Source organism: Typopeltis vanoorti, chromosome 25 (genome assembly GCF_054136105.1).
Source record: "Typopeltis vanoorti isolate ZY-2024b chromosome 25, IOZ_Tvanoo_1.0, whole genome shotgun sequence".
Taxonomy (NCBI): Eukaryota; Metazoa; Arthropoda; class Arachnida; order Uropygi; family Thelyphonidae; genus Typopeltis; species Typopeltis vanoorti.
Window position 1 is genome coordinate 9,831,863 of NC_143573.1, and position 12,633 is coordinate 9,844,495.

At 37.7% G+C, this 12,633-nt stretch overlaps 1 protein-coding gene across 4 annotated transcripts in view; it reads left to right on the forward strand.

Annotated features, from left to right (window-relative positions):
* The window catches only part of LOC150092525 (liprin-beta-1-like), a 494,640-nt gene that overhangs the window by 278,638 nt on the left and 203,369 nt on the right, over positions 1 to 12,633 (forward strand). For all 4 annotated transcript variants that reach the window (XM_090414366.1, XM_090414364.1, XM_090414365.1 and 1 more), the window contains one exon: positions 7,946 to 8,049. In XM_090414366.1, coding sequence (XP_090270492.1) covers positions 7,946 to 8,049 — 104 coding nt within the window. The remainder of the gene's footprint in view (positions 1 to 7,945; positions 8,050 to 12,633) is intronic.

Below are 12,633 nucleotides of genomic sequence, written 5' to 3' on the forward strand. Positions count from 1 at the left end.
GGAGGGTAATTATTATTGGAGATTTCAACTAGTAACATTGATTGGAAGGAGGAGAGGACCCATGGGAGGAAGGAATTGGATTTTATGCGGTTATTAAGGGATAACTATCTGTGACAGCATGTAATGGAAAATATTAGGGGTCAGAGAGTGCTTGACCTGGTAATTGCATCTGAGAATTTGGCTGTAACGATCATATTGGTGAGAGTGATCATAGGGTCTTGACTTGGGAGGTGGCTGAAGGTGTGGAATTTACAATTAAGACAGGGTACATGTGGAATTATCGGGCTGGTAAGTATGACATGTTTAGGAGATTGATTGGTTCAGTGCCATGGCATATACAACTACAAGGGCTAGACGTTGATAGTGCATGGGAGGCAGTTAAGAAGTGTTTGCATGAAGCAATAGCCGACTGTATACCTAGAGTCCGAATAATAAATCAAATCGCAGTTAAATGGATGAATAACACCATTAAGCTTGAGCTGCAAAAAAAAGAAACAACTATGGAGGGAATATAAGGAGAAAGGTGACCGACAGGCACATGAACGGTATAAAGCACAGGCCAGAAGGGTAATGAGTGTGGTAAGAAAAGAAAAAAGGATTAGGAAAGAACATTGGCCATGCAGGCTAAAGAGAATCCTAAACAGTTTTTTCGATATGTTGCAAGTAAAAGAAAAAATGTATGTGTCAGAATGATTTTAAAGAATGCCGATGGTAGGGAGGTAACTGAATCAGTTGATATCCAATCCTGTATAGTTGAATTACTGAGCGAGCACTTTGCAATAATATATCTTGCAGGTGGTGACTTGCAGAAATGAATGAACCAATAGATTATACAGGAATTGTGGTGAAAGAAGTGGAGGTGAGTAGTCTATTGCAAAACCTCAATGTCAATACATCTGTGGGATTGGATGGTATACCAGCTCGTGTCATACGTGAAGCAGCTAAAGAATTGTCAGTACCCTTGACCATTTTGTTTAATTTGAGTCTCGGGTCAGTCCCGAGGGGGTGGAAACAGGGGAAAATAGTTCCACTGCATAAAGGAGGTTCCAAGACTGCTGTTTTAAATTACCGGCCGATTAGCATATCAGGAATCGTTCAAGATCTTGGAGGAATTAGTCAAGAGAAGAATACAGGATTGGATAGATGAAAATGGGATACTGTATGGGGGACACCATGGTTTTGTGAAGGGTAGATCATGCCTCAGTAACTTGCTCACGTTTTATAATACAGTGACGGCTGAACTGGATAAGGGTAATGGGTTTATAGTGATTCTACTGGACCTTGCCAAGGCCTTTGGCAGGATATCACATGGAACTCTAATCAGTAAACTGGAGCAGCTGGGGATGGATATTGGGTTATTGAGATGGATAGCAGGGTGGTTGATGGAGAGATACTAGAGAGTGGTTTATTCAGGAGTTGAGTCCAAAAGACGGCTTGTGACAAGTGGTGTGCCGCAGGGCTCTGTTCTTGGACCACTACTTTTCAATTTGTTCATCAATGATATAGGAAAGGATCTGAGAGGAAGTGTTCACTTGTTTGCTGATGATGCAAAGTTGGGTAGAGCAGTTGTGAGTGCACAGGATGTCAAATTTTGCAGGATGATTTGGATAGTTTGAAGGACTGAGCTAAGGAGAATGGATGTCAATTTAATGTGGCAAAGTGTAAGGTCATGCATTTTGGGGTGAAAAGATTAGCAGCAGTATATCACATTGGTGGAACCATACTCCAGGAGATTGACGAGGCCAGGGATTTTGGAATGTTTTTCTGGATAGGGAGTTGAAGTTTAGGGTGCACGTTGCAAAAGTGGCTAAATCAGCTCATCAAATCACTTGGTTGCTGAAAAATACTTTAACAAGCAGAGACAAACAAGTTATTGTTCCACTATATCGAGCCTTGATAAGACCCAATCTAGACTACTGTGCCCAGATATTGGTGCCAGGGTTTCTTCTTGATGTGGAGGAGGTGGAGAGGATCCAGAGACGAGTGACCAAGATGATAGCAGGTCTGTGGAATGAACCTTATGAGAACAGGTTGAAAATTTGTGGGTTGCAAAAATTGGTTGATAGGCAGAAAAGGGGTGATATGATTGAGACATTCAAATTACTGAAGGGTTTCTATAGGATTAATCCAGAAGATATTTTTGAGAATTGGACTGGTTGTGGGAGGACTAGGGGCCATACATGGAAGCTGGGAAAGAATGTGGTTAGCAGGGGTGTTAGAGCTAGGTTTTTTACTTTAAGAGTGGTGAATGAGTGGAATAAGCTGCCAGAGTCTGTTATGGGTGCTATGACCGTGAATGAGTTCAAGGCGAGGTATGATAGATACTGTGTGAATGTCGAATAGTTGTTCTTGACATGATGTTAGGGCCTCCCTCGATGAGTCTGTCGACTCCTTGGAGTTGCCCGAAATAATAATCATAATAATAATAATAATGTAGGAGACCTCCCATTCAGCTGGTACATAATTTCACTGCTAGACATACCTGGAGGGAGGGGTATTGTCGAGGCCACATTATGGCATGGAGACTGGCTGCTCTTCTAATATTTTACACATCTAAGAGTCTGTCTTCTCTCATTGTATATTTCCTTGCTCTTATTTAATTTATTAATTTAACTGCAGTAAAAGGTGAAAACTAAAAAAAAATGAAAAGTTCGAAAATTCTTACAAAAAAAAGTTCATCCACATTCACTTCACCAAAATTCATGGTATAAACTCCAATCTAAATTCATTCATTCACTTCAAGGCCCACCTTTCCTAACTGGGGGTTGTGGGAGCAGCAGCTGCAAGAGGAACTTCCAATGGTCACGATCCTCCGCCACCAAGCTCAGGTGTTCTGGTGGGACTCCCAAACGTGTCCACCCATGGTTTTGGATATAATCTATCCAGCGAGTCCTTGGCCTTCCACGTGGCCTCCCACCCTCTGGCTTTGCAAAGAGGGCCTGCTGGGGAGCCTTTCGTCACATTCTGACCAAGTACCCATACCAACATGACTGTGATCTCTCAACACGGAGAAGCAACGGTTGAGTATTGAGGGCATGTGCATTATCATATGCAGACATCAAAATTTGATCTGTTTTCGACTGAACCTGAAATCTCTGCCACAACAACTATAGCTTATCTTATCTATCCCAAGTACATCTTTATGATTCCTTGCACTTCAAAGGTGGTACTTGTGCTTTTGTGCAATCCGACGTTCCTTGCCAGAGGATGTCTAATTTTGAATTTTCCCCGTTTGATCTTCTATATCTTGAGATCTCCTTTCTTCATTCATCTGCTGTCTTTACCATTCCCCCAATTCTGAAAATCATTTTGATCTCTTTAACATCTTATACTTGAAGCCTGATTGCATGCAATCCAAATTTCCTGACAGTGAAGTCATCTTCCATGATAACTTTATTGTCAACTATTCTAACTGGGTCCACTTTTCCAATTCCACTGACCAAGCTGGATGAGAAGCTGAAGTATTTGATGTATGTAATGCTTTTAACACATTCATGCTGGCCAGTGTTTGCGGGAACTAGCTGTACCATATATATGTTAGTGAGAGACATGTTGCTGGTTGAGTGGACCTCCCAAGATGAGTGTATTAACTCCATGTAGGTTGTCAAAATAATAATAATAATAATAATTAGCTTATATCTTACCCAGTGATGGAATATGTAGAATTTTATTATTAATAGTGGATATTAAAACTCGGGAAGTTGAGAAAGAAGTTATTGTTTCCACAAAATATGCTTCTTCTTTTTTTTTTTTTTTTATTGATTCCAAGCTAAACGTTTTTCAATTTTTTTCAAAGTTATTGCCATGTCATATGACCTCACTGGTTGCATCTATCTGGCAATGTTTCAGAGCCAATTAGAATTCAGAAACACACTAATATAGTTATATGTATAGACCTAAGTTTATTTTATTGAGAGTTTATAAGATACTGAATGTTTTCAATTTGTTTATAAGGACAGAGAAGGAATTGTTTTCTTTTTTTTCCATACATTCAAGATATAGGTGTTAATAGCAAAAATTTAGCAAGAAACAGTCATTAATTACAATAATAATAAAAGAAGACGATAATAATAAATGGTCTTGTTTCACTCATGAAATGCATGAATATTTTCTTCACATACTGATCAGTTAACTATTTATATATCAGTGTGTTGATCAGTATGTGAAGAAAATATTCATGCATTTCATGAGTTAACATCTAACTAACCCAGGCATCTAACTAGTGAGATATTTGCCTCACTTGGTGAGCCAGCCTGAAATTTTGAAGCTCTGCACATTACTTTTTTACGGACTATAATAAAAACCTACCACTTAAAGCTCGTTTGTCGGAATAAAAACTGCAAAGTATAATGATAATTGCCCAACAGACTAATTCATCATTATGAATTAGTGGCTATGTAACTTTAGTCAGTTCTGGATCAGTTTTACTTCTTCTCCAAGATAGTCTTTTTTGATAACATTCACGTACGAGGGTGGTCTGAAAAGTTCTCAGCCTAACGATGAAAAAAACGAATTTATAATTTCAAAATTATTTTTATTTTTCAACATAATAGCCTATGTAGCTCAGTGGATGTGGTGTTTGCACATCACGGTGACGAAGGAAGACTTGGTTTCGAGTCTAGTCGGCGACTAGAGGAAATTTTTCTAAGCCTTTTTTCGACCGGTTCCCGAGTTAGTCGATCTCTGGCACGGGCAAGCGGGTTTTTCGTCCCGTAAACTCAAGAAAATCGACCGTAGAACCCACATTATTTCAGACATTAAATATATTGTGTTAGGGTTAGGGACCACGAGATGGCGGCACATTTGAGCTGTCTCTCTTTACTGTGTACTGCTTAATTAGTGATAGCCTTGGGCCATCTATCTCTGATTGGTACCAGTGGAGATTGAACTGCCCACTCAGTCTCCAAAAACTAGATAGGGCTAAAGGGCCTCGCCTACTCCCGTAAATGGGAATAAAAGGGCGTTAGCTGATTTTTTATTTTTTTTTTTTGAATCTCCCTTAAGACTAATATATTTATTCCAGCGATGCTCCAGCGCCATTATCCCATCCCTGTAGTGGTTCTCAGAAAGATCTGGAAAATACTCCTCTACAGCTGCAATCAACTCTTGATTGATTCAAAGAAAAATGCCGACCAGCGAGGAAGAGTTTTATTTATGGGAAGAGATAAAGGTCAGAAGGAGCCAAATCTGGGGAATAGGGTGGATGTTCCAACACTTCATAGTGCAGATCCCTTAATTTTTTTTGCCAAAACTTTGTGGGCAGTTACATTGTCCTGATGAAAGATGATTTTTTTTCTTCTGCAAACCAGGTCTTTTCTCGAATTTTTTTGTCTAGTCTGGTTAAAAGATCGGAATAATATTCCCCGGTTATTGTTTTACCCTTTTCAAGAGAATTAATAAACAAAATGCCTTTTGCATCCCAAAAGACCGATGCCATGACCTTTCCTACTGATGGAACCGACTTTGTTTTCTTTGGTGCTGAACAACTGGCTTTTGTTTTGACTGCTGTTTGGATTCTGGTATAATGGTGAATCCAAGTCTCATCCATAGTAATAAATCAATGCACAAAATCGGTTTTATTCTTGTTAAAATTTACACTCCAAGAGCACTGTTCAGAGATTTTCATGCGAGTGCGTTTTTAATCTGCTGTGAGCAAGTGCGGCACCCATCTTGCGCAAAGCTTTTTCATTTTTTGTTCATGCAAAATATATCCTACACATTCTTTTGAAATGCCTATAGTCCCAGCAATTTCACACACTTTGACTCGCCGGTCATCCAATACCATATCATGCACTTGATCAATGATTTCTGGTGTTGTTACACTTTTTGGATGTCCTTCATATGCATCATCTTCAAGGCTGGTACGACCATGTTTAAACTTGGCAGCCCATTTCTTAATTGTCGAAAACGAAGGAGAAGAGTGCCCATAAACATTTATGAGTTTTCAATTTCACATGGATGCTTATGACAGATGTATCAACTTAGAAAAAAAAATCTTGCTGATAGTGTTGCCATCTATGGTTTGAGGCCAAGAACTTTTCAGACCACTCTCGTATAATAACATTATTTATTATCACAATAATTCAATCCAGTCCTGTTTTAAGACTGGGTGCACTGTCCTTGTTGTCATCTGTAACATGCTGTAATTTATATATACATACCCTGCTTAGAAAGAAGTCAACGGACATCCACATGGCCAAGGTGCATAGTGCCATGTAATGAGTCGTGTTTATGGCTGGTATAAATATGGAGGAATATGATGCTCCTCAGTGCAACTGTGTTGGGGTGAAATTTCTGCAAGATGGGACCTGACGAAGTTTAAACGAGGCAGTGTGATAGAATGCTCTGTTGCAGGCCTGTCTGTCAGCAAATTGTTGGCAAATTTGGCTATTCTAGATCAACAGTCAGTGATACAATACTGAGATGGAAGAACAGGGAGTCAGCTTCAAGTGCAACCCACAGTTGATAACCTGCCACATTTACTGAATGTGACCATAGGGTGTTATGAAGGATAATATGTAAAAACCACCTTTCGTTGGCCGACCCAATGAATGCATAGTTCCAGGCATCAACTGGAACACGAATCTGCACAAAATCATTCAGAACCGAGGCTCACAACATGGGTTTCCATGGTAAAACTGCAATATGCAAGCCCCACATTACTTGAACCAATATGCAGTATCGTCTTCAATGGTGCAAAGAGCATGTACAGTGGGACGTGGAAGCTTGGAAAGCTGTGCTATGGAGCAATGAATCATGCTACACCCTCTTATGAGTAGATGGATGGGTGTGGTGGATGCTTGGTGAACATCTTACCAGCATGCATAACCCCAACTATGAAATTCGGAGGTCGCAGTGTGATGGTATGATCCTGTTTTTCCTGGTTTCACCTCAGACTTCTGTTTGTGATGCTGAAGGCTGAATGTTGAGAGGTATCTGAACATTCTGGACAATGCAATGCTTTCTACTTTGTGGCATTTCTATGGAACTGACCATTGTTTCTTTCAGCAAGACAGTGCAACATGTCTTACTGAAAGAAGCAATGGCTGCTGTAATTGCATGATTTGTGGACATAAGTGTCACCACACTTGACTCGCCTCCAGAGAGCCCTGATAACAACCTTATTATTTATTTTGGACCATTTTTCCTTAGGCATGTGATGAGATCCTAGACTGGTGTGGGGCAGATGTCCCTTGACCTCACCCAACACTCCAGTATATCTGTAGATGAACTTACATGCAATCCTGGACTGGTGTGGGGAATATGTCCCTTGACCTCACCCAACACCCCAGTTCATCTATCCAACACGCCAGTGCATCTGTAGATGAACTGGGGTGTTGGGTGAGGTCAAGGGACATCTGCCCCACACCAGTCCAGGATCTCATTACATGCCTAGGGAAGAATGGTCCAAAATTCCACTTGATCACTATCGTATTCTTTTGGAAAGTGTGTCCCATAGGATTGCTGCAGTCATCGCAGCAAAAGGCAGAACTACATCTTATTAAGGTAGGCACTGTGGCTGTTTGTTTCTCACACTTTGATGTTTGTTGACTTCTTTCCAAGCAGCGTATATATATATATATATCAGTTTGAATCATTTTGTCTAAGCTTGCACTAATAATGGCCCACTGGCATGATGTTAATTATAAACCAAAATTAAAATAAGTGGACTTATCAAATGATAAAAAAAAGATATATTAAATACAATTTAATTAATTTTCTGAAGAATGAAGTTGCTTTATGCATGGAAATGGATTATCTTGATTTCATTAGCTACATGTGTATTGTTTCAAAATACACTTAGTTGGATTGAAATTCACTGTATTGCATTTCAAGTTGCAAAATATAGATATATTTTGTATATTTTAAGGATTATCATTCTCTAATCCTGCTAAAAATGTAATTCATTTCAGTTATATTCAATATACTTCTAAATGTTAATTAGGAATGGACCAGTCATCTAAGCAGGGAAGTAATGTAGAAAATCATCCCTCTTTTGATTCTCAGGATTACAGTTTAATTCAAGGTCCAGGAAATGAATGCTCAAAGGTAACTCATATATATTAATTCAATATATATAAACTAATGAATATTATATTATATTCATTAGTTTTTATACAGGGGGGAGCCCCCTAGTGTGTGTGTGTGTGTATATATATAAATGGACCCTGAGGCATAAATCCATTCTTATATACTGGGACAATGCAGCCAGTGATCCATTTTGTAAGTGCTGAATATCAGTAGCATCACTTATTGCCCTGCCTATCTTTGCATCATTGGCAAAAAATTGCATATCTCCTGTTAGACTCTTCTTAATGTCATTAATTATAGATTGAAACAACAATGGCCAAAGGACTGAACCCTGAGGTACACCACTAATCCTCTTATACCTTGCAGATTCACATCCACCATATATTACTTTTTTATATCTGTCTGTCAACCATCCACTTATCCAAATCAAGAGTTTTTATTCCAATCCCATATTTTCCAGTTTATACGACAGCCTTTCACGTGGTATCCTATCAAATGCCTTAACACAATCTAACATTTATCATGCTGTATCCATTTCCTTTATCAAACTTGGCTGTAACATTGTTATGAAATATGAGCAAATTGCTAAAACATGGCCTTCTTTAGTAAATCCCTGCTGTTCCTTGCAGATTATAGCTTATCTGTCTACCTATTTCTGTATGTGAGTTTTACCAACTTCTTTAAAACTTTCACCACCACACCAGAGGTACTGATAAGTCAGTAGTTAGATACATCAGTTTATGCACCACCCTTGTACAGTGGAACTATCATACATTCCTTCCATTTCTGTGGTATCATTTCTGAACTGAGACTCAAGTTATACAAGCATGCGACAGGCCTAGCCAATTCAGCTGAACATTCCTTTAGCAAACGAGCTGATATTCCATCTGTCCCTATGGAGAAATTCTTATCCTGGTTATGCAACAGCTCTTCAACATCTTCACGAACCTTTAACTCTTCATCCAATGTAGCAGTAGCACTGTGCACCATGTTGCATACACCTGGTTGATATATCTTAGCAAAGTGAGCACTCATTAATTGAACAATCTCAGTAGCTTCTGATACTTGAGTACCATCTGCATTCAATAAAGTTATTCTTTCATGTTGGAGGTTTAATGGAATATTATCAGCACTGAGAAAGGATTAAAACTAATTTTAATGCTTCCAATATTTCATCTCAGTCACAGAGACATCTTCAGGGATTACAAAAAACTTTTTGTAACAACACACACAAATACAATACAGTGATAAGTAAAACAAGTGAATGAAACTAAAGTCCTATCTAGGTGGTGTCCTATCAAATGCCCTCCGCTCTCTATGGGAATTTGCAGGTGACCTAGGATGTAAAGAGGGATCTCTGATAATGTTTCCCAAATTTTGGGAAGTTTTATGCAACCATATTTGTTTAAATTAGTTTGATTCCTGAGTGCAGATGCAGATTCAAAAAACAGTCTTTCTTTTTTAAATTTACTATAGTGGAGCATGGTGGTTTTTTCCAAGAGATCCTGTGGGTTGTATCCAAAACATTGTCTGCAAGGCCAGATTGACCATAATCATGATTGCAGATGTATGACTTGTGTTCTTCTAACCAGATGATTGCTGATTTGCTTGTCTGTCTGAAGTAAGCCAGCTTACAGGAACAAAGTACTCTCTATACTCCAGGCACTGAGAGAGGAGGAAGCTGATCTTTGGTGGAACGGATAAGGGTAGTAAGTTTATGGTGGGGCTTAAAAACTGTATGGAGGTTATACTTTTTTAACAACCTGGCTATTTTTTCTGATGTGCCATGGATGTAAGGTATGGTGATTGCATTTCTGAAGTTCTTCTGAAGAGGTGGTTGGGGAATGGGGAAGGACTTGATTATTTTTTTAATTCTGTAATCACTATAGCCACTGGAAAGGAAGTGTTGTGTATGTGTTTGAGTTTGGTTGAAAGGGCAGTTTCACTGGAACAAAGATTGTGGGCTCTATTGGTTAGAGTTTTAATAATGCCATATTGTTGAGAGGGAGTGGTGGTGGGAGAGTTTGTGAATGCATCTACCTGTATGAGTAGGTTTTCTATATACGGAGAAAGAAAGGTTACCATTAGGAAAACGTGTTACTAAGGTGTCTAGGAAATAAATGCACAAAAATTACAGTCAAAGGGAAACTGCAATGTAATTAGTACTTTGTTGCATATCCCTTAGCTTTTATGACTGTTCATAAACAATTGGGAATATTGTTTACAGAACATTCCCATATGGTTTCCAGACTAGAAACAAGTTAACTTTTGTCTCTTGAGGCAACTACTTGAAGATGTTTCTTCATAAATCTCTACAAATTCTCAATGGGGTTTAAATCTGTTAAGGTTGCCAGCCAAGGAATTACATTAATTTGCCTTTCTTTGAGCTATCTAGTAGTGGTCTTGGAAATGTGACAAGAAGCTGAATCTTGCTGAAAGAGGAAATCACCATCACATAAATCTTCTGATGCTGGTAACATGAAGTGCTCAAGAATTTCTTGGTACACTTTGGAATTGACTCTTTCATACACAACACACAGCCTATATGGAGCCTCTGTGGTCATACAAGTCCATGCCATGACAGAGGTTGCAAATTTGACCAAACATTTCATGCATTCTTTATCAAATGCTTCTTGTTTAAGACATCAAACATGTATCCCTTGATGACCATGGGACACACAAAACATAATTTCATCACTAAAATGTACCTTTTTCCAGTTCTCTTGACCCTACAAATGTCTCTGCTTACACCATTGCACTCTAGCTGCCTTTTGCTTGGAAGTCATAAACGACTTAATCTTAGGCATGTGTGATTTAAAATCCACTTTTTGAAGTCGTCTCAACATCGTAGATTTAGACACATTCACACCTAGTTCTTTCCATCTCCTGTAAAAATGCCTTACACTTCAGAAGCAGTTTTTCTTCATGATATTCTTCAATCTCCTCTCATCTCTCGATGTAGTTATTACCTTTCAACTGCAATTGCAGCGATTATTTTGAAAACTCTGTTTATTACAATACTTTTTATTAGAATATCTCAATACTCTACTCCACTTGCTTGAGAACATTTCAATTCCTTAGCTATAAACTGTTGGGTTTGGCCTTCTTTGTGTAGAGCAGGCATGTCAAACACGTGAGCTGCATGAGGCCTGCCGACAAGTAACATGCGGCCTTCCAAACTTTGTAACCAATATGGTTATTTAACTTTTGACAACACTGATTTAAATAAACATTTAAAAAATTAACATTTCCACTTAAGATTATTTTATACACAAAACTATTCTGCAATTTCTAAAGGAAATAATGTTCTATTTGTCATTTCAAAAAATCTTGTTATACCACTGCATAAATATTGAATTTTTAATGACCAAGTCTACGTACGCAGCTACATCTGCTGACCACAACAGTCGGAGGCTAGCCAGTAGCAATTTTCAAGCCGCAAGAAAGTGTAGTGTTTTCTTTATAATTAATAAAGAATTTATAAAAACAATGTCGAAATCTTCAACCAGAAAAATGATTAATTGAAGAAGAACATCGTACATTTCAAGAAAAATGGGAGTTACAATATATTTGTATTCAAGGAAAAAAAAATTATGCCTGATATGTAGAAACTCTATTGCAGTTTGCAAAGAATATAATATTAAAAGCATTATGATACAAATCATAAAGAAATCTATGACAAATATGTTGCATAACTTCATGAAGATAAATCGTCAGAATTAAAGTTGACACTTCAAAATCAACAAAGTGTATTTACCAAACCTAATGAAGATAATAGAGCTACAGTAAAAATCAGTTATTTGTTATCACATTTAATTGCAAGCAAGTCGAAACCATTCACTGAAGGGGAATTCATTCGCAAATGTATTATTAAAGCAGTTGAAGTGTTGTGTTCTGAAAATTTAAAAATACAAGCTTATCTCGAAATACCATTGCTAGCAGAATTGATGATATAGCCGGGAACTTAAGGAATTAACTAAAATCAATAATTCCAACATTTGAGACCTATTCCCTTGCAATTGACAAAAGTACAGATGTACGGGATATTGCTCAGCTGGCTGTTTTTATTTGTGGATGTGATATGAACTTAAAATTAAGTGAAGAACTTCTAGAAATTATTCCTATGCACGATACAACCACTGGAATTGATATTTTTGATGCTCCTCTGGAAGTTTTGAATGAATACAATTTATTGTTAAAAAAGCTACTTTGTCTTGAAACTGATGGTGCTCCTGCCATGACTGGTGTTGTTAAAGGAGTTGTTACAAATTTAAAAGAAAAATGCAAAGAACAAGGTAAGAATAATTTTCAACATTTTCATTGCATTATTCATCAGCAAACGCTATGCTCCAAAGTTTTAAATATTGGACATGTCCTAAAAAATGTCAGTAAAATTGTAAATTATATTTGTGCACATGGGCTTAATCATTGCCAATTTAGAAACTTTCTAGATTCAAATCTATAAAAAGTGAATATATCAGTCTATCTTATTATACAGAAATTAGATGACTTCCCAGTCATAAAGTTTTAAAGTGATTCTTTGAATTGATGGATGAAATTACCATTTTTTCAGAATTGAAAAATTATGAATGTGAAATATTA